Source organism: Diceros bicornis, chromosome 19 (genome assembly GCF_020826845.1).
Source record: "Diceros bicornis minor isolate mBicDic1 chromosome 19, mDicBic1.mat.cur, whole genome shotgun sequence".
NCBI classification, from domain to species: Eukaryota; Metazoa; Chordata; class Mammalia; order Perissodactyla; family Rhinocerotidae; genus Diceros; species Diceros bicornis.
The window spans coordinates 51,325,738-51,349,231 of NC_080758.1; the positions used below are offsets into that span (position 1 = coordinate 51,325,738).

General features: G+C 38.1%; 1 protein-coding gene across 1 annotated transcript in view; it reads right to left on the reverse strand.

Moving 5' to 3' along the window:
* Positions 1-23,494, reverse strand: part of ABHD12 (abhydrolase domain containing 12, lysophospholipase) — a 79,977-nt gene that overhangs the window by 22,739 nt on the left and 33,744 nt on the right. The window contains exon 2 of the mRNA XM_058563365.1: positions 1,547-1,671. Coding sequence (XP_058419348.1) covers positions 1,547-1,671 — 125 coding nt within the window. The remainder of the gene's footprint in view (positions 1-1,546; positions 1,672-23,494) is intronic.

The window sequence follows — 23,494 nt, forward strand, 5'->3', positions numbered from 1 at the left end:
TACTGTTATTTTAAGACATCAAATAAAAAACTTATTTTAGATTTACAAAGTATTAAATATCGACCTTACTATTTCTGTCCCTCCTCCTACTGTTCCTCTTTAGAGGAGAAATTCCCTTTTAGCCAGTGACTTACAAGTTTCTGTGATTAAGTCTACTATAAACTTAACATCCAAACTTGTATGCCCAGGTGTCTGCAGAGCCTGGAGCACTTGGGTTATTACAGATGAAGGGTTTTGGAGCCCTGTGACATGCCTGCCCCCACCACCACCCATCCCTCGCCTCGCTTGCCCCAGGCCACACTCACACATGGATCATCTCAACACCTCCTGCCCTCTGTCCTCTCCCAGGTCCTTTCGCTCTTCCTCCTCACTCCTCTCTACCAGCTTCCTTGCTGCCTCCACAGCATCAGCCCCAGCCTCCCAAGCCTCTAGGTCCCAAACACACAAGGTTCAAACACTCTGCAAATCAACACAGCCAAAGAGCACACAAAGAGCCTGCCTCATCTGGTTTGAATGCTATCCATATCGAATTTGAAGGCCATCGCTCATGACACACCTGCTGTGTTCTAGCCTCAAACCTCTCACACCTGCAGATGCAGTCTCTTCCCTCCTGGCCTCATCTGTAGGTGTAAAATGATGCTCCTTAAAAGGATTACTCCCAGGGCCGGCCCCGTGGCTTAGCAGTTAAGTGCGCGCACTCTGCTACTGGCGGCCCGGGTTCGGATCCCGGGCACGCACCAACGCACCGCTTGTCCGGCCACGTTGAGGCCGCATCCCACATACAGCAACTAGAAGGGTGTGTGAGTATGACATACAACTATCTACTGGGGCTTTGGGGAGAAAAAGGGGGGGGGGGCGGGGAGGAGAGATTGGCATGGATGTTAGCTCAGGGCTGACCTTCCTCACAAAAAAAAAAAGGTTACTCCCAGCAACCACATACCTGGGACCCCTTTACCTTCTATTCCATAAGCTTGATACTTCTACACCTTTCTTCTCCCACTTGCACAAAAGTAAATATATAGCATGAAGAAAAAAACACCCTTGGAACACTCAAGGTCTAAGTTAACTCAAGGAGTCTATACCACCTATAGGGCCAGCATATAATTCCACGGAAACCAAAGTACGTCAGGCTTTGTTAAGGAAAAACAAATCTGATTTTTTTTCTTTTTTAAAGAAAAAAGGCCTAATTATTATTATTTTTAAGTGGTCACCTTTTCTAAGGACAGTTAATATCCTAGACTGCACAAGTGACAAAGCATCTCCAACACAACAGCTTCAGAAGACTCTTCACGTTGTCAACATTTTTCCCCACCTAAGCTAAAGAAAGAACCCCTGGCCATGCAGTCATCATCTGTGTACACATACCAGCCCTGGAGAGCAATGCACTCATTACAAACAGCCTTTAACTGGGAAGCGGCACAAGGGAACTTTCTGGGTAATAGAAACATTCTATTTCTTGATTTGGGTGAGGATATAGAAATATATAAACCATTATGAAAATGAACTCTTACTAAAATTAAAGGAAAAATGGACATACAGCACTTACCGAAATTCAAGAAAATCAGTTTGGCCTGTATCCCAGGACATAGTTTGATGAGAAACGGAATGGCAACGTACAACCCCAAAACACAGAGAAGTATCTTCCTCAGTCGGAACCACGGGCCCTTTCGCCTGCAAGAAAAAAGCAATGACCAGGTCAAAGGCACTGGGTACACTTATGCTCTAGTTTATTAACAGCATTATCAACATCATTAACCAAGATCCACATGTGTCTTTTTCGCAACAACATTGCCAGTAATAAGTGTAGCCTCCCACCTGCTTCTGTTAAAATAATTATTTTAGATAGTCTTTTAATCTGAGCTTAGAACTCTACTGTAGGATAGAACCTCTACTGGGGGGGGGGGGTAAAATTTTTTTCCTGGAAGCCAAAGAAACAGTCTTGATGATTTCCTATGCTTGCCCTGGGATCAGAACACAGCACAGATATCAAAAAAGTGGAAGGTTGGGCATAATGTGAGAGGTGCGAAGAGGCCAACAAGGATTCGGGACTTTATTCTGAGGGAAAACGGAGAGCACATAAAAAAGGAAATAGCCTGCAATCAGATGCTTGACCACCAAATGTCCAAAATGAAGCTTGTGCATGGGTCCTCTGCTCTGGCCACCTTGGCCGCTCCTGTGTCCCTCCCACAGATTGCTCATTCACCCTCCGGCGCCCACGTAAACCTTTCCCCTACTGTGAAGTGTTCAGACAGCTTGCAATTTTATGCCCTGAGAGAAAGGAAAACAGATGTCCACACAAAGCCTTGTTCAAAAATGTTAATGGAAGCCTTATTCATGACAGCCAAACAGAGACAACGCCAATGTCCACCAATGGCTGACTGGGTAAACCAACCACGGTTTGTCCTCAGAATGGAATACTGCACAGCAACAAAAAGGAGTCAACTCCTGATACACGCAACCACGTGGGTGAATCTCAAAACAACTGAGGGAAAGAAGCTGACAAGATGGCCAGATCACTGCAGACTTCCGCTTTGATATATTAGTTCACCTCAAGAGTATTCCTATTCATTCGTAAAATTAGTATTTTCTTTTCTGTGTTATTTCAAGGTGATGCTTCCTCCATAGACAGTGGCTTTTCATCTTCTTTATATTTTGAAATAGTTTATATAGGATGGAAATTATCTGTTTCTTACAAAGTTAAAAGAAATTATCAAGAAGGAGCAAGAAAACAACGTCTAGGGAAAAATTTTAATTTTGTTCATTTCTTAAGTAATTTTTAGCTACTTCTTGTGACAATTTTGTTAACAGTCTCAAATTCCCTTGATTGCAATCTTCACTTATTACTGGTAGTACTGCTATTGATGTAGTTACTCCTTGCTAGAAGCATTCACTGTTCCTGATCACTGATAACACTGAACATTTCCCACACAGCTGAGGGACAGTGTCACCTCCATTTACTGCCTGCGTGCGGCCTGGTATAATCACAGAGGTCCACCTTTCTCCACACTTCACACATCCATGTGCAAAGGAGCAATTTTTGGCATAGCCTGTACAATGATTCAGTGTGCTTTTCTCTAAAGGTTACTCATATTATCAGCACCAAAAACAGATAACCAGAATCACCTGTCATGAAACAAAGCTGTAAAAATAAACATAATGAATGAACTTACAGTACAGCCCAGCAATTGCACTCTTGGGCATTTATTCCAGAGAAATGAAGGCTCATTTTCATGCAGGAATTTGTACATGACTGTCTACAGCAGCTGTACTCATAACAGCCCTAACCCAGATGTCTTTCAATAGGTGAATGGATAAACCGTGGTCCATATAAACCATGAAATACTGCTCCTCAATAAAAAGAAATGAACTATTGATCATGCAACAACCTGGATGAACCTGGGAATTATCTTGAGTGGAAAAAGTCAATCAATCTCAAAAACTAACGTATTGTATGAGTCTATTTATGTAATGTTCTTGAAATGACAAAAAGAGAGAGAGACCAGTTTAGTGGTTGCACGGGCTTAGGGATGGAAGGGAGAGGGTGGGGGTGGCTATAATGGGACGGCACGAGGGAGCTTGGTGGTGGTGGTACTGGTGAGTACCTTGATGTGGTTGGTAGCGATTCCACGAAGCTACACATGTAATGAAATTGCAGAGCATTACAGATGGGCATGCATACACGAGTGCATCTTAAACTGTTGAAATCTGAATAAGCTCTGTGGATTGCATCAATGTCAATTTTCTGGGGTTGATTTTGTGCTACGGTTGTGTAAGATGTTATCACTGAGAGAGGTAGGGGGATGGGAGCGCTGGATTTCCCTGTACATTTCTGTGCAACCTCCTATGAATCTATAATTATTTCAAAATAAAAAGGTAAAAAAAACAAACAAAAACAAATATTGGAAAGAAATCAGTCACTAAATCTAAAAAATACAAAGTAAACAAAATATAAGTAATCATTAATCAATCTGATCAATTTGCTAGACTTCATATGTTATCTCAATCTGTCCAAGTAAATATCAGTCCCATTTTCACAGATGAGGACACCAAGTCCCAAGGAGTTGAGTAACTTGCCCAAGGCCACACCCCAGGACCAGAAGCCCGACTGCTGTGCAGGGACAGGCCAAGCTGAACTCTGCCTCCACATTCCTCCAGCCTACTGAGTGCATCCCACCCCCACCCCCACCATCCTGGCCTCCCTTTCTAAATCCAAATCAGAGGCAAGAGGCCCAGAGCACCCAACATGCAATCTGGGATTTTTTCGCAAGTGATGATAGGTTTTTAGATACTTTTTGATAGGGGACTTTTTAACAAATTATTCGAGGAAAGGACAATCTGTACAATTTACAACTTCCTGCTGCCTCCTAGAGTAGATCCCAAAGCAATCTTTGGTTGTACTGGTTGGTAAAGATCCGTGATGGAGGCTAAGAGGAGCTGAGATCTGTTATCTGAGAGGGACAGGAGGGGTAGAGAAGGTATCTGGGAAAGGCTCATGGGTCTGGATAAGGAAGCCCAGAGCCTGGAGTGGAGATGCGGAAGCTGCAGGCTGATATTCAGCCGGTTCCAGTGTGGTATTGGTGAAAGAACAACAATCAGATCCATGGAACAGAATAGAGAGCCCAGAAACAGACATAATATATATAAATATAATACACATAAATATAATCAGCTGACCTCTGACAAAGCAGCAAAGGCAATACAATGGAAAAAAGACAGTCCGAGTGACAAATGGTGCTGGAACAACTGGACATCCACATGCAAAAAAAAAGAATCTAAACATAGACCTACACCCTTCACAAAAATTAACTCAAAACGGATCATAGAGCTAAATGTAAAATGTGAAACTATAAAATTCCTAGAATATAACAGGAGAGAGTCTAGGTGATCTTGAGTATGATGATGACTTTTTAGATGTAACACCAAAGGTACAATCCTTAAAAGAAATAATCGACAAGCTAGATTTCATTAAAATTAAAAACTTCTGCTCTGCAAAAGACAGTGTCAAGAGAATGAGAAGACAGGCCACAGACTGGGAGAAAATATTTGCAAAGACACATCTGATAAAGGACTATTATCTGAAATACACAAAGAACTCTTAAAACTCAACAATGAGGGGCTGGCCTGGTGGCATAGTGGTTAAGTTGGGTGTGCTCAGCTTTGGTGGCCCAGGTTCACGGGTTGGGATCCCCGGCGTGGACCATACCACTCATCAAACTATGCTGTGGTGGCTTCCCACATATAAAATAGAGGAAGATGGGCACAGATGTTAGCTCAGGGCCAATCTTCCTCACCAGGTCCTCAGGAAGTATCCAACCTGCTATCAGACCTCTATGTTCAGATATAAACACAAAATTGACTAACAAATCCAAGAGCTGCTTCTTCAAGAAAAAGCAAGAAACACATTCCTAAGTTTTGAGCTAAAAATATACAAAATTAGGGATCAGAAAGGGGAGATAACCGCAGATGAGAAGATTTTTTTAAATAGACATTACTATGTACTTTGCTAAGCTGATAAAATAATTCAATGATACAGACCGTTTTGTAAGAAAATACAAATGGTGAAAATTCACTCAAATTGTTAGGAAAAAAATGAATAAAACCTATACCCAAAAGAGGTACTGGATGAAGCTATCAAAGAATTATGTCCCTATGACACACACAAAGCCCAGCAAGACTGACAGGCATTTCCCTCTAACTTTTAAGAAACAGATAACTATCATATACCATCTGTGGTAAAACATGGAAACCGAGAGAGAGGGTTCAAAATCAAAGCTGGTTTTAGTATAATGGACAAATAGAGTCAGTATAGCACCACAAAGAAAACTATCAATGCATTTCAAATATCAATAGAGAGACAAAAATTCTGATAGCAAATCTGGCAGGAAGTGTAAAATAGCACAGGTGCTATGGAAAAATTTGGCAGGTCCTCAAAAAGTTAAACATAAAATTACCACATGATCCAGCAATTCTACTCCTAGGTAAATACTACTCAAAAGAATTGAAAGCAGGGACTCAAACAAGATACCTGCAGACCAGTGTTCACAGCTGCATTGTTCACAATAGTCAAAAGGTAGAAACAACCCAAGTGTCCATCAACAGATGAATGGATGAACAAAATGTGATATACACATAGTGCAATGGAATATTATTCAGCCATAAAAGGGAATGAAATTCTGATACATGCTACAACACAGATGAAGCTTAAAATATTATGCTGAATGAAATAAGCCAGACAAAGGCTCTATGATTCCACTTACATGAGGTACCTAGAATAGGCAAAATTCATAGAGAAAGGAAAATATTGTTTCCCAGGGCTGGAGGAGTGTGGTGGGAAGGAGGAGTTAATGTTTAATGGGTACATTGTGCTTCTACTTGTGATGATGGAAAAGTTCTAGAAATGGATAGTGGTGACTTTGCACAATGTGAATGTATGTAATGCCACTGAATTGTACACTTAAAAGTGGTTAAAACGGTAAATTTTATGTTATGTATATTTTATCCCAATTAAAGAAAAATCAAATTCAGGGAACATAATAAAAGATTACCGTAATATGCCACATAGATTTTACTCCAGGAGCATAAGGATCAGCCACGGGAGTAGTCAGAGAATAAAAGAGAGGTGCTGAAAAGGTTAATAAAGGTCAATGTGATGTCCCAATAATAAACTCTTAATGAAATAGGAATAGAGAACATTCCCTTAAGATGATAACATTTATAGCTGTCTCAAACCAGTGACCAAAACCAAGAGGCACTTAAGGGTAAAACACTAGACAGAGATAGGACGTTCACTACCATCAGCATAATTTAACACTATTCTGGAAATGTAATTTAAAATAATAAGGCAAGAGACAATACAAAGTATAACTATAAGAACTGCAAGAGAAAAAATAGTTGATAGTTGTCTATATAAAAAAACTCAAGAGACTCAACTGAAAAACTAAAAAATTAATGCTTGAGAAAGTAACAGTTACCAAATAAATTCCAACAGCTTTCCTACATATCAGGATTTACAAATTAAAATCTGCATTGGGGAAAGGTCCATATAACAATAGAAAAAAATTTTTTTTAATTTCCCAAGCATCATCTTAACAAGAAATTAGAAATCTATGGAACTTTGGTCAGGAATATGAAGTAAGATTTGGTATAATGACGAAATGGTATGTTCTTCTGTGGGAAGATTTAATATTTGAAGATGTCTTTTCTCTTTTTGATGCTATCATATGTGGAATTATGTTCTTTTTTTTTTTTTTTTTGTGAGGAAGATCAGCCCTGAGCTAACATCCATGCTAATCCTCCTCTTTTTTGCTGAGGAAGACCAGCTCTGAGCTAACATCTATTGCCAATCCTCCTCCTTTTTTCCCCCAAAGCCCCAGTACATAGTTCTATGTCGTAGTCGCACATCCTTCTAGTTGCTGTATGTGGGACGCGGCCTCAGCATGGCCGGAGAAGTGGTGCGTCGGTGGGCGCCCGGGATCCCAAGCTGGGCCGCCAGCAGCGGAGCCTGCGCACTCAACCGCTAAGCCACGGGGCCGGCCCTGGAATTATGTTCTTAATTTAATTTTTGGATTATTCATTACAAATGTATAGAAATACTATTGATTTTGTATATTGATCTTGTTATCCTGCAACCTTGCTGAACTTGTTTACGAGTTTTAATAGTTTTTTAGTAGATTCCTTAGGATTTTCTAAATAAAGATTATGTCATATGCAAAGAGAAAGAGTTTTACTTCTTCCTATCCAATCTGGATACCTTTTATTTCTTGCCTAACTTCTCCAATACAATGTTCAATAGAGGTGGTGAGAGCAGACATCCTTGTCTTATTCCTGATATCAGGAGGAAAGCACTTAGTCTTCATTATTATGTATGACGTTAGTTGTGGGCTTTTGTAGATGTCCTTTATCAGGCTAACGAAGTTCCCTTCTATTCCTACTTTGTTGAGTATTTTTATCATGAAAGGGTGTTGGATTTTGTCCAATGTTTTTCTGCATCTATTGACATGATTATGTGATTTTTGTCCTTTATTCTATTAATATGGTATATCTCATTGATTGATTTTGGGATGTTAAACCAATTTTGCACTTCTGGATAAATCTCACGTCTTCATGGTGTATACTTTTGATATATTGCTGGATTTGTTTTGCTACTATTTTGTTGAAGACTTTTCCACCAATGTTCATAAGAGATATTGTCTGCAGCTTTGTTTTCTTGTGATGTCTTTGTCTGGTTTTGGTATCAGGGTAATATTAACCTTATGAAATAGGTTGGGAAGTATTTCCTCCTCTTCTATTTTTTGGAGAGTTTGTGAAGAATTGGTATTAATTCTTTAAACGTTTGGCAGAATTTACCAGTGAAGCCATCTGGGCCTGGATTTTTCCTTGTGGGTAATTTTTTTTTTTTTTTAATTACGAATTCAATCTCCTTGCTTGTTACAGGTCTATTCAGAGTTTCTCTTTTTTTTTTTTAAAGATTTTTTTTATTTATTTTTCCCCCAACGCCCCAGCAGATAGGTGTCTGTCATAGCTGCACATCCTCCCAGTTGCTGCACGTGGGACCCGGCCCCAGCATGGCCGGAGAAGCGGTGCGTCGGTGCGATCCCGGGATCCGAACCCGGGCCGCCAGCAGCGGAGCGCGCGCACCCAACCGCCAAGCCACGGGGCCGGCCCAAGAGTTTCTCTTTCTTAAACAGAAACTTAAATCAGTTTGAGTAGTTTGTGTGTGTTTCTAAGAATCAGTCCATTTTATCTAAGTTATCTAGTTTAGTGGCATACAACTGTTTATAGTATTCCCTCATGATCCTTTTTATTTCTGTAAAGTTAATAGTAATGTCCCAACTTTCTTTTCTGATTTTAGTTATTTGCATCTTCTTTCTCTTTTTTCTTGGTTAGTCTACCTCAAGGTTTGTCAACTGTTATCTTTTCAAAAAACCAACTTTTGGTTTTGTTGATTTTCTGTATTGTTTTTCTATTCTTTATTTCATTAATTTCTGCTCTACTCTTATTATTTCCTTCTTTCTGCTTGTTTTAGATTTCATTTGTCCTTCTTTTTCCAGTGTCTTAAGGTAGAGAGTTAGCTTATTGGTTGAGATCTTTCTAAAATACAGGTATTCACAGCTATAAATTTCCCTCTAAGTACTGCTTTAGCTATATCCCCTAAGTTTTGGTTTGTTGTGTCTTCATTTTCACTCATCTCAAGGTAGTTTCTAATTTCTCTTGTGATTTCTTCTTTGATTCATTGGGTATAAGGCACATATTCTCATAAAATTATTAATGACCCTTAATATAAGAGATGCAACTTATATATATAAAATGCTGGTTGCTAGCACTGACACTGGGGAAGTCGAAATCCATATCTGATGACACTGTCAAAAATCCTCTTTGATGGAACTTCACTGAATTGATTTTAGTATGCACTAATGAGCTGAAACGTGCAGCTGAAAAACGCTGTCCTGAATGATCTCAACATGGGGCAGGGCAGAGGAGGGAAGAGTTAGAGAAAAAGCAAGGAGCCAAAAGCTGCTCCTGGGAAATGAAAATGGATGCAAACTCAGATGCCACCAGGGACCAAGCAGGAAAATGGAAGTATAGGAACTGGTTTCCTCTTAGATAATGGGGAGAGGACAGGCTCTACCTAAAGGCAGATGTTTTCACTTTGAAGTAATCTTTATACCATTTCTGGTGGGTTATTGGTTCCCACACTGCACACCACAGCAAGAGTCCTGGAGCTGCTGAGCGTGCCCCCTGCAGAAGGGTAGTACATGGCCCAGGCGTCTGAGTCAGGCATGCTTCCACTCCTGAGGTAACTCACAGGCATGTGATAACTTCAGGACTTGACATTATTTTTCCTTAAACATGTTTGTAGATAATATCTGGAACAGTATTCTTCAATTTCTTTTGCCATCTGACCCCCACAAGACTTTTAAAACTGTATCTCTGTACAATTTTAAGTTGACATCTAAAATTTGTTATAAGTTTAAATAGTTAAAGAGGATATAAGTTTTGGTATGTAGTAAATACTGATGATTTTAAATATACAACTCTCTTAAATGTATGCAACAGAATCAAAATACCACAGTGACTTAATACCTATCACCATCCATCTTGAAAATATAACAATAAGCTATTTATTAGGTCCGAAACCTTTTGTGGATCCTTTTTCTCTTTGAACTTGTATTCCCATTTTACTTCCAAAATAGAATATTATCTTAATGTAGTATATTTTATGCTTTCAACTATTTGTGATATTTCTGTCATATCCCTCTTTTACAAAAATACATATATAAGTAGAAATTTAAAAAAATTTATATATCTGTAGCAATAACGCTCTACATTAAAATTGTTTTCTTCTAGATTGAGTTATCATTATAATTATTACTATATATATTAATCAAAATGACCAATAGGTTATATTTTTGGTACATAACTATTAAGCATAAAGAGTAAAGTTTTATTGAAAAATGCATCTCTAAATGAAATGGATTCCACTACTTTTCCAAATGCATCATGTTTCTAGATATATATTACTTATTGATAGAATAAAGGCAGGGGTTAGCATTAATTCTATTTCTGTTTTAGGTTTTTAAAAATTAAGTGCCGCCAACTTGTTCCCATCAGTAAATGGGAATGGAAGTTTAGTAGTATCACTACTTCTTTGGGGTTATATGCCAAAAATCACATAGTGGAAAAAACTTATTTTTAATGAGCTAGTAGCTCAATTAAGCCCTTTTTCATTTTTGTTGACAGCCAAGAATTTGACACCACCTGATGTGCAAAATAATTTTTATTCAGTCCTTAGACATTGACTCAGTTTCTTAGCTTTTACCAAGATCTGAGCCTTCTTCTCCACTATGCCTTGACTTTGGTCTGCCTTTAGCAAGAATCCTGTTAGGCCAATTTAGCAGGAATCTCCCTACCCTTAATATCTGCGCTTAGTAATTTTCCATCCACTGATCCCCTTTCTCTACTTTTTGTTTATAAATCCCAAGCTGTCTCCTCTCAAAGGATTCCTTCTGAGGATTGTGCATGGAACTGACCTTTTCTGCCTGGCTCCTTCTACCTCCTCCATGCCTCTGTCCACCCTGCCAGGCCTCTCCCTTCCCACTCCAGCCCCTCACCTCCCTAAAGCCACTGTAATTTTAGGCCCCTGCCTCCATCAGGGGCTGTTAAGGGACCCAGGGACTCTCAAAAGCGACTACTTGAGGCTGAAAAGGAAAAACGACTAATGGGAAACAAGACGGATGTTTCACCCATTCAGTTGTGCTTTGGAAACACCCAGACTGCTGCTTGGTATTTCTAAGAAGTTCTTCACCTGAAATTTAGTCTACAACTTCCATAACATTACATATCAGGGGAAATAAAAATCTTAAAAGTCTCTTCCACAAATATTGTAAAAAGCATTAACCCTCATATTGAGCAAGTAACCCTAACTTGTTCCATCTCCCCAAAACACAGTTCAGATAAAAAAAAATAAAGTAGAGCAGAGATGAGAATCAATTCTTATAAAAGTTAGCGAGTTTTGTATTACTGTGTTTACGCCTGACTCACAGCTAAAATTTTAGAGTGACAGCAAAAAGATCTCTATTCCCATCTGTCTATATGTTTATGTATGTACGTATGTATGTACATATGTATTTGTGATCTTTTCCTACTTCCGGATGGTATTACCAAATTAATTTATAAAATCCCCTAAAGGAGCTGTTTTAATTGGCTTAGCGAGAAATAAGTGCTTAAATTAAATATTCCTAAAACTCTCATAAGTACAGGAACTAACCCAAATATTTTTCAAGTTCATGTGTAAATAAGACCAGTTTGGTATTGTTAGTTTAATAAAAACAGGTGTCTTCTGAGTTATCAGCATTAAGTATAATATGAACACATCATTTGACTAATAAATGTAAGGAGAAAAACAATCTAATATATCTACTAGATTAATATTATAAAAATAATAAATTCAATCTAAGAACAAAAGTACAAGTAAATCTGCAGTAAAATGAACTGTTTGAAATCCATTGTTTCATGTATATCAAGTGCAGCAATAAAACAACAACAAAAACCATGTCTTTAACTCTAAGGTTTTTTGCTTTTGTGATTTTTACTTGCCTAACATGCATGTGTGGTAAAAATAGTAAATGGGGAAGTAACTTGAAGATGGCTAGCTTTGCTTTAATGTCTTATGCAATTTTCATGACCAATCCAAGCATAATTGTTAAGAACAAGTGTATTAGGTTGATGTAAGTGAAATAAAAGTTTTAAGAATGGATTTTCAACAATAATTATGTTTTATAATTTATCTGCCTAAACATAGTTTCAAAAATCTTTTTGGCAACTTCCAACTTTAAAGTTATGCTAGTAAAGTAATAGATATTCATTAAATATCTAAATCATTTCTAAATAGGATAAAAAACTTATGCTTAATAATGAATATTTCAGTGTAAGTTTATATACTTTTGGCTTTTTATTTTTATACAGTACAGAAAGGATAAAGATATTGGAGTCTGTTAATAAATATGTTCTTTTTGCCACACTGAAAAATTTTACTGAGGAAGCATAAACCTATAAAAATTGTGAAATTTGCTAATCTTGCTACAAACTATTGATATATGACACACAATTCACAGTTGTCTACAACCTAGTTTTCTCTGTAAGATAAAGGTTACTAAGAGTTAAAGATTATAACCAATATATATAAATCAAACTACTAGAAATAATAAGGGTAAAATGAAACAACTTTGCATGAAAAGTATGCAAGGAATGTAGAATGTGTTTTTATTAAGGGAAAAAGAGAGTAAATTAAGTCCTAAAGTAAAATAATTGGTTGTTCCAGAATGAGAAAAAAGGAAAGAGTAGGACAAAACCCAGGTTTGCAGAAAAGGAATTGTATGTTACATGGTCAAACCTGGCTACAATTGGATGGAATTATCTAGAAGGTTTAAACAAAAAATGAGCATAAGTATTAATAATACCTGAATGCAAAACTAGAGGTTGGTTATCTCACTGTTAAAATGACAAAATCTTCTTGGGCTATAGGTCTGCTCTCAGTAAAGGATTGTAAAAGGGTTTTCTTTACATTTTAGGTAATCTGCCTAGAAAACAAAGATTTTATGCCTCATCAAAATACTTTCCTATGCTTTATGTTAACCTTTATCATGTCTTTGCCTATTTAAGAAAACCAAGTATGCTCACTTTTAAAAGACCTAAGGCTGCTTTGTTACAATCATGTTACCTTTCGTAGCAAGTTTTTAATTCTTTTATTGTCACTTTGGTTAAATAAGTAGCTAAGTGTTGTTTCATAGTGACCTATGATCTATTTAGCTAAGTGTTCAAACCTTTTGACATATTTGACAACTTGAGATATTTTCCCTTCCCAAAATCGAATCCTAAATAAAATCTTGATTTAAAACTGACTTTGGGATTTCCTAGAGGGCCTCTGGAAAGATCACAGTTTGTTCTTTACCTTGTAAAAAGAGAGATATTAAAAATAATTAGGTTTATTTGATATGTTGGATTGCAAGGAAGCACTGTCAAATAAGAAGTGCTTAATCTTCCCTAGATTATATTTATATGAGCAAATATTATTAATATAAATATTTCATAAATTGTATCAAGCTCCTAGAAATTTGTCAGTGCCCTCACTATCTATGATATGTCTTCATATGATGTAGTCAGTTATAATTCTGGTTAAGATTTAAAATGCTGTATGTCATAGGAAAAAAATCAAATTTCCTTGTCAATTTGTTATTTTTGTAATGAACTCTCATCAGATCTTTAACCATAGCCATTTTAAGTCTTTTGTCATTTACAGATAGTTTTTTTTTTTATACTGATTCTTCTCTGAAAGTGTTTGGAATCAGTTACAGGTCAGAATGCTTCGCGGTCAACAAAAAGGGATTCTCAGAGACCCATGGAAAGGAACATGACAGACACTCTAGGGTATAGGCTTCTGATGGCATTGCTTAAATAACTTTGAGACCATACATCTGGACTGAGTAAGGATCCAAATCTCTAGTGGAGAAGCTGCCAGTTTCATGAAAACTGCCAAAAGAACAAGAATTAATTACATGGGACTGAAAAAAATGATGAAGAATGATTTTTTTTAGTGGTCTTTGGAATATTGCTGATGCCTGAATGTTCCATTTTCTGGGCGTAAGGTATCCCTTTCTCTTTTCTCTTAAGTTATCTATAACTTGTAACAGTTTCGCAGATTATACTTTGTAAACAGAAATGAAATATTTATCTTTTTCTCCCTACCTGATCCCTCCAGAATTCAGAAACTATGACTGAGTGTTCTTATTTTCATGGCAATGTAATCATTTGCATAAATTCAATAAGAATCTGTTGTCCTTGGCAGCGGTGGGCAACCTGGCCCACACGACTGTGAGAGGACAGGGCAGGAGCAGAAAAAACAGCCCCTGCCCATCCCCCCAGTGGTGGCAGGTGGAACCTGCGACCAGAAGCATCAGGAACCACAGAAGAACCGGTGACCCAGTCCCAAGTGGCGGCACCCGTGACACCAGCTCCACCAGCATCAGGGGCTGTACACAAGTCACTGGGTCCCCAGTCCCTGGCAGTGACAGTGACACTGATGAACACAGCACCCCTGGCAGCAGTGCAGCCAGCACCCCCAGACAACCCATGAGCAGCAGTACACGTGGTGCATGGGACAGCAGCACCTGAGCCCACAGAGAGCCAGTGGAGGAACACGAGACCTAGGGGAACCCAGAAGCAGCAGAAACGCTCGCAGCCTGGTGACCCTGGTGGTGTCACCTGAGACCGCAGTGACAGTGTAAGCAGCAAGACACCAGCAACCCTAGAGGCACAAGGAGCACAGGGAGGGCACTGATGATGCCTCTGGCAGAGGCAGTGGAGGGTGGCAAGCGCAGGCTCTCCAAGGCAGCCAGAAGCAGCTCAGAACCAAAGTAACCAAAGCCGTACCCAAATAAAAAAAGGTGGTTACTACCACAAATGCGCTGGCAGACGACCAATTCACCAAAACGATGAAGAACTATAGTAACACGGCATAACAGAAGTAAAATGACAACTCTCCAGAAACAAAACTTGAAGTCACAGAAGATTACAATCGAACTGACAGAATTCAAAATAGCTGTCATAAAGAAACTCAACAAGTTACAAGAAAACTCAGAAAGACAGTTTAACGAGCTTAGGAATAAAATTAATGAACAAAAGGAGTACTTCATCAGAGACTGAAACTTAAAAAAAAAACAAACAAGTTTTGGAGATGAAGAACACAATTAATGAGATGAAAAACAATGTAGAAAGCATTAAAAACAGAGTAGACCTTATGAAAGAGAGAAGTAGTGAACTCGAAGACAGAAACTTAGAAATGATTCAGTTGGAGGAAGAGAGAGAACTAAGATTTTTTAAAAATGAAGAAATTCTTCAAGAAATATCCGACTCAATTAGGAAAAGTAACATTAGGATTATAGGTATTCCAGAGGGAGAAGAGAGAAAGGAGCAAAGAGCTTGTTCAAAGAAATAATAGCTGAGACCTTCCAAAACCTGGGGAAGTACTGGACATACAAGTACATGAAGCCATACTCCTAATTACATCAATCCAAAAAGACCTTCTCCAAGGCATATACTATTAAAACTGGCAAAAGTCAATGACAAACAAAAAATATTAAGGACAGCAGGAGAGAAAAAAATAACCTACAAAGGAACCCCATCAGGCTTTCAGCAGATTTCTCAGCAGAAAGCTTACAGGCTAGGAAAGAGTGGAATGATATATTCAAAACACTGAAAGACAAAACTACAAACCAGCAATACTCTATCCAGTGAAATTATCCTTCATATATGACACAGAAATAAAAGCTTTCCTAGACAAACAAAAGCTGAGGGAGTTCACTGCCACTAGACTTGCCCTACAAGAAACGTTGAAAGGAGCCCTCCTACCTGAAACAAAAAGGAAAAGGTTTACAAAGCTTTGAGCAAGGAGATAAATAGACAAAATCAGAAAATTGCAGCTCTATATCAGAATAGGTTAGCAAACAATTATACTATAAAGATAAATGGAAAGAAAGCATCAAAAATAACTACAAACATTTCAATCTGGTTACAAACTCACAACGCAAAAAAGAATAATTTATGATAACAAAAACATAGACGGGGAAGAGGAAAGGGATGGAACCTGCACAGGCTAATGGAAATAAGAGGCTGTCAGAAAGTGGACTATCTCATCTATGAGATTTTTTTTAATACAAATCACATGGTAACCACAAAACAAAAAATCAGAGCAAAGTCACAAATCAAAAGTAAAAAGAAAACTGACAAAACCATCATAGAAAACGACCAAACTGAAATGGCAGTCAGAAATACAAGGATAGGGGCCGGCCCTGTGGCGTAGTGTGCATGCTCTGCTGCTGGCGGCCTGGGTTCGGATCCCGGGCGCGCACCAATGCACCATTTTCAGGCCATGCTGTGGCGGCGTCCCATATAAAGTGGAGGAAGATGGGCATGGATGTTAGCCCAGGGCCAGTCTTAATCAGCAAAAAAAGAGGAGGATTGGCAGATGTTAGGTCAGGGCCGATCTTGCTCACAAAAAAAAAAAAAAAAAACAAGGAAAAAGAAACAATGGAAATATAGAACAACCAGAAAACAAGAGATAAAATGGCAGTATTAAGCCCTCATATATCAATAATCACTCTAAATGTAAATGGATTGAATTCACCAATCAAAAGACACAGTGGCTGGATGGATTAAAAAACAAGACCCAACAGTATGCTTTCTCCAGGAAACACGTCTCAGCTCTAAAGACGAACATAGGCTCAGAGTAAAGGGATGGAAGATGATACTTAAGCAAATGGCAAGCAAAAGAAAGTAGGTGTAGCCCATATTCATATCAGACAAAAAAGACTTCAAGATAAAAAAGATAATGAGAGACAAAGATGGTAATTATATAATGATAAAAGGGACATTCCACCAAGAAGATATAACACTTATTAATATATATGCACCTAACACAGGAGTCCCAAAGTATTTTAAGCAACTATTAACCAACCTAAAGGAAGAAATTGACAGCAACATGATAATAGTAGGGGACCTTAACATCCCACTTACGTCAATGGATAGATCATCTAGACAGAAAGTTAACAAGGAAACAGTGGCCTTAAATGAAACACTAGACCAGAGGGACTTAATGGATATATATATAGAACATTCCATCCAAAAACAGAATACACATTCTTCTCAAGTGCACATGGAACATTCTCAAAGACAGACCATATGCTGGGAAACAAAGCAAGCCTCAATAAATTTAAGAAGATTAAAATCATATCAAGCATCTTTTCTGATCACAATGCTGTGAAACTAGAAATCAACTATAAGAAAAAGGCTGGGAAAGTCACAAATGTGTAGACAGTAAACAATACGCTATTGAACAACTATCAGATCAGTGAAGAAATCAATACCTGGAGAAAAATGAAAATGCAAACACAACATACTGAAACTTATAGGATGCGGCAAAAGCAGTACTAACAGAGAAATTTACAGCAATACAGGCCTACCTCAAGAAACAAGAGAAATCTCAAATAAACAAGCTTACACTATACCTAAAAGAAGTAGAAAAAGAAGAACAAAGCCTAAAGTCAGTAGAAGGAAGGAAATAATAAAAATCAGAGGGGAAATAAATGAAATAGAGACTAAAAAAACAATAAAAGTATCAATGAAACCAAGAGCTGGTTCTTTGAGAAGATAAACAGAATTGACAATCCCTTAGCGAGACTAAGAAAGAAAACTCAAATAGAGACAGAAAACTCAAATAAATAAAATCAGAAATAAAAAAGGAGAAATTACAATGGACATGACAGAAATACAAACGATTGTAAGAGAATACTATGAAATGCTATATGCCAACAAATTGGATAACCTAGAAGAAATGGATAAATTCTTAGACTCATACAACCTCCCAAAACTGAATCAAGATGAAATAGAGAATCTGAATAGACCAATCACAAGAGATTGAAATAGTAATCAAAAACCTCCCCAAAAACCAAAAGTCCAGGACCAGATGGCTTCTCTGGAGAATTCTACCAGACATTCAAAGATTTAATATCTATCCTTCTGAAACTCTTCCAAAAAATTGAAGAGGACAGGATGCTTCCTAACTCATTTTATGAGGCCAATTTTACACTGATACCAAAACGAGACAAGGACAACACAAAAGAGGAAAATTATAGGCCAATATCACTGATGAAAATAGATGCAAAAATCCTCAACAAAACATGAGCAAATTGAATACAATAATATATCAAAAGGATCATAAACCACTGTCAAGTGGGGTTTATTCCAGGGATGCAGGGATGGTTCAACATCTGCAAATCAATCAATATGATACACCCCATTAGCAAAATGAATAAAAATCACACGATCATCTCAACAGATGCAGAGAAAGCATTTGACAAGATCCAACATCCATTTAAGATAAAAACTCTCAATAAAATGGGTATACAAGGAAAGTACCTCAACATTGTAAAAGACATATATGACAAACCCACAGCCAACATCATACTCAATGGGGAAAAACTGAAAGCCATCCCTCTGAGAACAGGAACAAGACAAGGATGCCCACTCTTAGCACTCTTATTGAACATAGCACTTGAAGTTTTAGCCAGAGCGATTAGGCAAGAAAAAGAAATAAAAGGGACCCAAATAGGAAAAGAAGAAGTAAAACTGTCACTATTTGCAGATGACATGAATCTATATATAGAAAACCGTAAATAATCCACCAAAAAACTATTAGAAATAATCAAAGAATACAGTAAAGTTGCAGGGTACAAAACCAACATACAAAAATCAGTTGCATTTGTATATACTAATAACAAATAAGTAGAAAGAGAAGTCAAGAATACAATCCCATTTACAATCACAACAAAAAGAATAAAATACCCAGGAATAAATTTAACCAAGGAGGTGAAAGACCTATACACTGAAAACTATAAGACATTACTGAAAGAAATCAAAGAAGACATAAAGAAATGGAAAGATGTTCCATACTCTTGGATTGGAAGAATAAACATAGTTAAAATGTCCATATTACCTAAAGCAATCTACAGATTCAGTGCAATCCCAATCAGAATCCCAAGAACATTCTTCATGGAAATAGAACAAAGAATCCTAAAATTTATATAGAACAATAAAAGAACCCAAATAGCCAAAACAATTCTGAGAAAAAAGAACAAAAGGGAGGTATCACAATCCCTGACTTCAAAATATACTACAAAGGTAGAGTAATCAAAACAGCATGGTACTGGCACAAAAACAGACACACAGATCAATGGAACAGAATTGAAAGCCCAGAAACAAAACCACACATCTGCAGACAGCTAAGCTTGAGTGGAGAAAAGAAAGTCTCTTCAATAAATGGTGCTGGGAAAACTGGACAACCACACGCAAAAGAATGAAAGTAGACCATTATCTTACACCATACACAAAAAGTGACTCAAAATGGATTAAAGACTTGAATGGAAGACCAAAATCATAACACTCTTAGAAGAAAATATAGGCAGTACACTCTTTGACATCAGTCTTAGCACTATGGCCGAGCAGAATGCCATATCTACTCGGGCAAGGGAAACAGAAGAAAAAATAAACAAATGGGACTACATCAGACTAAAAAGCTTCTGTAAGGCAAAGGAAACCTGAACAAAACAAAAAGACAACCCACCAACTGGGGAAAATATTTGCAAATCATATATCTGACAAGGGGTTAATCTCCAAAATATAAAAAACTCATACACTCAACAACAAAGAAATGAACAACCCAATCAAAAAATTGGTAGAGGATATGAACAGACATTTTTCCAAAGAAGATATACAGATGGCCAACAGGCTTGTGAAAAGATGTTCAACGTTAATTATTAGGGAACTGCAAATCAAAACCACAATGAGATGTCACCTCATACACATCAGAATGGCTATAATTAAGAAGGTAAAAAATGACAACTGTTAGAGAGGATGTGGAGAATAGAGAACTCTCATAAACTGCTGGTGGGAATGCAAACTGGTGCAGTCACTATGGAAAACAGTATGGAGATTTCTCAAAAAATTAAAAAGAGAAATACCATATGATCCAGCTATTCCACTTCTGGTTATGTATACGAAGAACATTAAATCAACAATTCGAAAAGATTTATGCACCCCTACATTCACTGCAGCATTATTCACAATAGCTAAGACATGGAAGCAACCCAAGTGCCCATCAACAGATGACTAGATAAAGAAGATGTGGTAAATATATATAATGGAATACTACTCAGCCATAAAAAAAGACAAAATCATGTCATTTGAGACAACATGGATGGACCTTGAGGTTATTATAGTAAGGGAAATAAGTCAGACAGAGAAAGACAAATACTGCACACTTTCACTCATATGTGGAAGATAAACACATAGATAAGGAGAACAGATTAGTGGTTACTAATCTGAGGAGAAGGGGGGGAGGGCAAAAGCGGTAAAGGCGCACATACGTATGGTGACAGACAAAAGCTGGACTATTGGTGGTGAACATGATGCAGTCTATACAGAAATTGAAATAGGAGTGACATCAGCATCATAGCGGAGTGAGCTTTCACGTGAACTCTTCCCCCGACAAGATACAACAAAAGCAACAGTCACAGACCAACAACGGAATCCCAGACAGTGAAAACCTAGAGCGGAGGGATCCACACTGCCGCACATCTGAGAGCAGAACGTGCTGGGCCCCCGGAGGAAGTGGGGAGAGGTAAGGAGAACTCCTCTCCCTCCCCAACAGATCAGCGATCCCAGTCCGCGCGGCTCCCAGAGAGGGGGGAGGGGCAGCCCTCGGCAGGGAAACCGTGGCTCTTCGGACTCTCTCAGCCAGTGGGAAACTTCCGCACAGAGGACTCAGAGGAGCCACAGGGCTACCATCAACATCTGAGCACCCCAGAGAGCGGATAAAGAGGGGCAATCGAGAAGCCTCCCACGTCAGGGACCCAGAGGGTAAAAGAGAGAGCTCCCCCCTCCCCGCAACCCGGACTCTGCAGCTCAACCGACCAGACCAGACCTAGCGATCCCAGGCAGACCTGATCAAAAGACTGGACCCATGGATCGCAGCGGGGGGAAAAAAACAAAACAAAACTGCGGATCGCAGCAGAAAAACCGGGGCAGAGCGCAGGGGTCTTAGACTACACAGCCCTTTACCACCAGACAGTGGCGGCAGGTGGAAATTGCAACCAGAGACTTCCAGGATAAGGAAAAACAAAACCAACACAGGAACCACAATGCAAAAATATATGAAATCACCAGACCAGAAACAAAATGACAAGCACCCAGAAATCAACCCCGAAGACACAGAAATCCATAAACTAAATGACAGAGATTTCAAAATAGCTATCATAAAAACACTCAATGAAATACGAGACAACACAAACAATTCCATGAGATTAGGAGTTTCTTCACAAAAGAGATTGAAATCATAAAGAAAAACCAATCAGTGATGATGGAGATGAAGAACACAATGGAGGAGATAAAGGAGAATCTGGAATCTTTAAAGAACAGAGCTGACAATATGGAGGAAAGAATTAGTACTTTAGAGGATAGGAATACAGATATACTCCAGATGGAAGAGGAGAGAGAACTAAGACTAAAAAGAAATAAAGAAACACTCCCCAAGAAATATCTGACTCTATTAGAAAATGTAACATAAGAATTATAGGTATTCCTGAGGGAGAGGAGAGGGAAAGAGGAACAGACAGCCTATTCAAGGAAATAATAGCTGAGAATTTCCCAAATCTGGGGAAGGAGCAGGAAATACCAGTAAGCGAAGCCAACAGGACACCTATATATATTAACAGACAAAGGCCTTCACCATGACACCTAGTGGTAAGGCTAGCCAGGGTCAACGACAAAGAAACAATATTAAGGGCAGCTAGACAAAAACAAAAAATAACGTACAAAGGAACTCCCATCAGGCTCTCAGCGGATTTCTCAACAGAAACTTTTCAGGCTAGAAGAGACTGGAATGATATATTCAAAATACTGAAAGACAAAAACTTTCAGCCAAGAATACTTTATCCAGCAAAAATATCCTTCAAATATGATGAAGAAATAGTAACTCTCCCAGATAAACAAAAGCTAAGGGAGTTCATGGCCACGAGACCCCCACTACAAGAAATACTCAAGAAGGCCCTCAGGCCTGAAAAAAAAGAAGAGAAAGGGAACACAAAGCTTGGAGGAAGGAGAAAAGTAGGTAGACAAAATCAGAATAGGTTTAGCAACCTAAATCTTTACTGGAATAGGTTAGCAACCACTTAAATACTAAACTCAAAGATCAAAGGAAGAAATTCACCAAAAATAAATTTAACCTCATCACTGTAAACACACAGCCACAACACAAGATAGAATAAGGTATAACAAGAACAACTTAGAAGGGGAAGAGGAAAGTGACTGAATTGACTTAGTATAAGGAAATAGGAGGCCATCAGATAATGGACTATCTCATACACAAGATTTTTTGCCCAAACCTCAAGGTAACCACTAAACAAATAATCAAAGCAAAACCACATATGATAAACAAAGAGAAAACTAGAAGAATCATAAGACAGAACAACCAAACTGAATCGGCAGTCCAAAACAAATGGGACAAGAAACAAAGGAAATGCAAAAGAACCAGAAAATAAGTGACAAAACAGCAACATTAAACCCTCATATAGCAATAATTACCCTAAATGTAAATGGATTGAACTCTCCAATCAAAAGATACAGAGTGGCAGGATGGATTAAAAAGCAAGACCCAACAATATGCTGCCTTCAGGAAACACATCTTAGCACTAAAGACAAGCACAGGCTCAGAGTGAAAGGATGGAAGACAATACTCCAAGCTAACGGCAAACAAAAGAAAGCAGGTGTTGCCATACTCATATCAGACAAAGTAGACTTCAAGATAAAACAGGTTAAGAAAGACAAAGAAGGGAAATATATAATGATAAAAGGGACACTACATCAAGAAGACATATCACTTATAAATATATATGCACCCAACATAGGAGCACCAATGTACATAAAGCAACTATTAACAAACCTAAAAGGAGAAATCAACAACAACACAATAATAGTAGGGGATCTTAACACCCCACTTACAGCAATGGATAGATCATCCAGACAAAAAGTTAATAAAGAACTATTAGACTTAAATGAAAAACTGGACGAGATGGACCTAGTAGACATATACAGAGCACTCCATCCAAAAACAGCTGACTACACATTCTTCTCAAGCGCGCATGGAACATTCTCTAGGATAGACCATATGTTGGGAAACAAAGCAAGCCTCAATAAATTTAAGATGATTGAAATCATAACAAGCATCTTTTCAGACCATAAGGCTATGAAACTGGAAATGAACCATGAAAAAAAAACTGGGAAAGTGACAAAAATGTGGAGATTAAACAACATGCTACTGAACAACCAATGGATCATTGATGAAATTAAAGGAGAAATCAAAAACTATCTGGAAGCAAACGAAAAT